We start from the raw sequence: 4,050 nt of genomic DNA, 5'->3' as shown, positions 1-4,050 counted from the left end.
CGCCGTAGCCTAGTGGTCAGGCGCGCGGGTGCATAAGTACACGTGCCTTGAGTGACCGGGTTTCAAGCCCGTGACTGCTGAATACGGTGCTGTTTCTTGTATTCTTTCTATCTTGTGAACTCCTCTGACCGTTTGGTCGTCCCGGAGTATAAACAGAAAATTTATTTATTTATATATTTTCAAATATACAGTAGCAGCCACATAAATTGCATCAGTGGATGAATATTTCATTGAAGCGTTTTCAATTGTAATTACATAATAATACAGATTTATTGCTTCATTTATAATTTGTGTGATCATAAACAGTGAAATGGACGTGAGATCTTGTGCGGCTGCTACTGCATCTCTTTCTTCCTTTTATCAAAACATGTAAAGTAATACTCCATCTGGTTAGTTAACTACTAGGAAGAAAAGTGTTATTTTTGGTTTAGATAAGGAAAGATATTCTGGCCAAACAGTTGCAGGAAAAAAATTGGATGCAAATCAGTCTAGTTTTGGAGTTCTGAAACGCAAACGTGACCATCGATGTGAAGAGAATATGTGGTATACTACATATGAAACGTATTCACCAATTCTTTCCATTACCGACGCTTATCATCCACAAAAAAAGTCATTACTGATGAAAGCAATGAAACCAAAATGCATCTGTTATGGTAGAGATCGTGTTAATTGGTCAATTGAACAGTGGAACGGTGTGAAATTCTCGGATAAATCGAAAATCACCCTCCATGGATCTGAAAGTAAGTGGTACGTATAGGAAAGGCCTTTTCATCCCAATTGTATCGCCATAAAAGTTCATTATTTAAGTAAAAAAAAAAAAAGATATGGGGCTGCCTTGTTTGCATAAGGAACTGTGAATTCCGAGCGCTATGCAAACATTTGGGGTGTTATGACAGTTATTCAAGGCAATGCAAAAGGAGGTGAAGTGCTATAATAAAAAATTGGGGGGAAGGGGAGGGGCAAAATTAACCATGGATTATGGCCAAGGAATTGATGCACAGTCCTGAAGCTATTAGAAAAACCAAAAGAGAAAAATTCAGCTGCACGTCACAGAGTTAAACTTGTCAGTAGAATTATTCGAAGTCAATAATAATTGTTGTCACGTCAATATTCAAGTATACGTTGTACATCATAAAGTAATGGGATCAACAGCTGAGTTATCCTAAAGTTTGAGCGTAAAGAAGCAGATCTTATTGTCCAAAGGCTCAATTAAAAAAAAAAAATGTTCAATTGCTTGCGATATTGATTGTGTGATATTTTATTTTGCAACTGTGTGGTATTAGGATTTAAAAAATAAATGAAATCGATAGCAAAATATTTTATCGTTTGATCGCATTCTTTATGGAATACTTCCGGTTGAATAAACAAGAAACTCGAAAGCCATCTGGCGTTCAGGAATATAAAAGACAAAAAAAAAAAAAAAAGAAGAGTAAAATGGATCTAATGCTAGCCCAGTTTATAACTTACGTGCTTAGGTGGGAGGGGGGGGGGAGGTTCTTCATAGTTTTTGCTATAATAACATTTCGGCGCGCTTAGAAATATTAAAGATAGCGAACCGATACCGCAAACTTTGCAAGAATGTTTATTATAGCTCTTTCGTAAGGCTATAGTAAAGAAAATTCTCTCATGGATTGTTAAGAGATAGCGTTCATCTCCTGAAAATCGTACGTACCATCCCAGTGACAGGTGAGAACATTTATTACATGCTCCTTATCAACCTAAAGCTAACCCTTAATTAGACCAATCCCATGTTGCCTCTGCAGAACACGTTTCGTCCGACTGCTAACATTCAGGCTACTAAACACCAAAAGTGGCGACTCTTGCGCAGGTTCGAGCAGATTGGCGCCACAGCCAATGACGAGGCATGCCTGTGAGCAAGGCCGTCTTGGCTGTTCGCCCGTGACGATTGTTTGGAAAGAGCGGTTAACGAGGCATTTCCTGCTAACGATAGCGCGCGTCAAGTCATGTCTGTGTACAGTTGTAGCCGTATCTGGACGTTCCATACAAAGAAGGCGCTATGACTGGAAGTGAATGAACCTTAGTGAATGTTAACATTGTCTTCGGCTTGCGTGTGCGGCGAATATGGCGCAACGTTTGCTAAGAACGTTGTTCCTCGGCGTCGCTTTTACCATCCAACATGGACGACTCACAGCCGGCCAAGTGGTGAGTTCTCGCATTTCTGACCGCGATAGTGTAATCCCACATCACGGAAGATGTGAACCTATCAACATTCCTCTGTGCAAGGATATTCCTTACAATGAGACAATCATGCCCAACCTTCTTAACCACCAGAAACAAGACGATGCAGGCTTGGAAGTTCACCAGTTCTTTCCATTAGTCAAGGTACAATGTAGCCCCGATTTACAGTTTTTCTTGTGTGCTATGTATGCTCCGGTTTGTACGATTATAGATCAAGCTATTCCGCCCTGTCGGTCGTTGTGTTTGTCGGCAAGAAGGGGTTGCGAAACTCTTATGAACAACTTCGGTTTTGAATGGCCGAAAAGCTTAGACTGCGATAAGCTACCTCAAGGAGGTGGTGAACAGTTGTGCGTTGGTCAGAATAACACAGATCGTGCACGGGAACCACCGCAGGAAGGACCGCCGATAGTTCGAAACAACAACAAGCCTCGAGGTTGGAAATTTATATGTCCCGTAGAATTTCAAGTCCCGCGGGGTTTAGGTTATGTGCTACGAGTGGGTAGCAGTGAGGAGAGAGATTGCGGTGCGCCATGCGACGGTATGTTCTTTACTGAGCAGGAGCGGAAGTTCTCCCGCACGTGGATTGGAGTTTGGGCGATCTTGTGCATGACCTCAACCCTTTTTACTGTATTGACATTTATTGTGGATATGCAAAGATTTCGATATCCCGAACGACCAATAATATTTCTCTCCGTGTGTTATTTCATGGTATCCCTCACCTATGTAATTGGTTTCATTATGGGGGAACAGGTGTCTTGTAATGAACCGTTTCCGCCACCAGAAGATCAGAAAGGGGGAGTTGAAATGATACGAACCATAACACAAGGTAACGAGAAGAAAAGCTGCACAATTCTTTTCATGATTCTCTATTTCTTTAGCATGGCCAGCTCTATCTGGTGGGTGATACTGACCTTAACTTGGTTCTTGGCTGCTGGACTTAAATGGGGTCACGAAGCGATTGAAAACAACTCGCAGTATTTCCACATAGCAGCTTGGACCATTCCTGCAATCAAAACCATCACCATCCTTGCTATGGGTAAAGTAGAGGGTGATGTTTTAAGTGGGGTTTGTTTCGTAGGACTGTGGAATGTGGACGCCCTACGCGGTTTTGTGTTGGCGCCACTAGTTGTGTATATGTTTTTGGGCACAATTTTCTTGTTGGCTGGATTCGTGTCATTGTGCCATATCAGAACTGTTATGAAACATGATGGAACGAGGACAGATAAGTTGGAGAAATTAATGATTCGCATTGGGGTGTTTTCTGTGCTTTATACTGTTCCTGCTGTTATTGTGTTGGCATGTTACTTCTATGAACAAACTTATTTCGATAATTGGATGCTGTCTTGGCAGAGGGAGAAATGTCAACGACCTTGGTATAGCATCCCTTGCCCAGATGTCCCCTCCAACTCACCAGAAATGTATTGGCCTAAGCCAGACTTCCCGGTGTTTATGATTAAATACTTAATGACACTTATAGTAGGAATCACTTCAGGTTTTTGGATATGGTCTGGTAAGACTTTTACTTCTTGGAGGAATGTATATATTCGCATTAGACAGAGGCTGTGCGGCGTTGAAGCGTATGTGTGACATATGCTACCAAGTTTCTTTTGGACCCCAATTCCCCCACCCTTCCTTTCAAGTACATTTTCGTCCATCAAAACAAACATCGTTCACTCCTGCTTTCAAGTACATTTTCGTCCATCAAAACAAACATCGTTCACTCCTGCTGAAGAACTCTTGTTTATGTTATGTACAGTTCTAAAACAGACGACGAAGAGGCGTTTATTACTTCATTATCTCTTGGAAGCACGCCTCGACAGTGTTATATCTACTTATTTATTTCTTGTAAAA

The 4,050-nt window shown here is 41.4% G+C and overlaps 1 protein-coding gene across 1 annotated transcript; it reads left to right on the top strand.

Moving 5' to 3' along the window:
- The first annotated feature begins 2,022 nt into the window (after positions 1 to 2,022).
- Positions 2,023 to 3,817, top strand: LOC150091748 (frizzled-2-like). Its single transcript, XM_090385532.1, has one exon. The coding sequence runs from the start codon at positions 2,083 to 2,085 to the stop codon at positions 3,784 to 3,786; it is 1,704 nt and encodes a 567-aa protein (XP_090241658.1). The 5' UTR covers positions 2,023 to 2,082; the 3' UTR covers positions 3,787 to 3,817.
- The last annotated feature ends 233 nt before the right edge of the window (positions 3,818 to 4,050 follow it).

Source organism: Mastigoproctus giganteus, chromosome 1 (genome assembly GCF_048544385.1).
Source record: "Mastigoproctus giganteus isolate SK-2022 chromosome 1, ASM4854438v1, whole genome shotgun sequence".
Taxonomy (NCBI): Eukaryota; Metazoa; Arthropoda; class Arachnida; order Uropygi; family Thelyphonidae; genus Mastigoproctus; species Mastigoproctus giganteus.
This window is presented reverse-complemented; position numbering and strand designations above follow the sequence as displayed.

Bases quoted from the DNA above. Each gene is read 5' to 3' on its own strand.
- LOC150091748 (XM_090385532.1), top strand. From the start codon at position 2,083: ATGGCGCAACGTTTGCTAAGAACGTTGTTCCTCGGCGTCGCTTTTACC.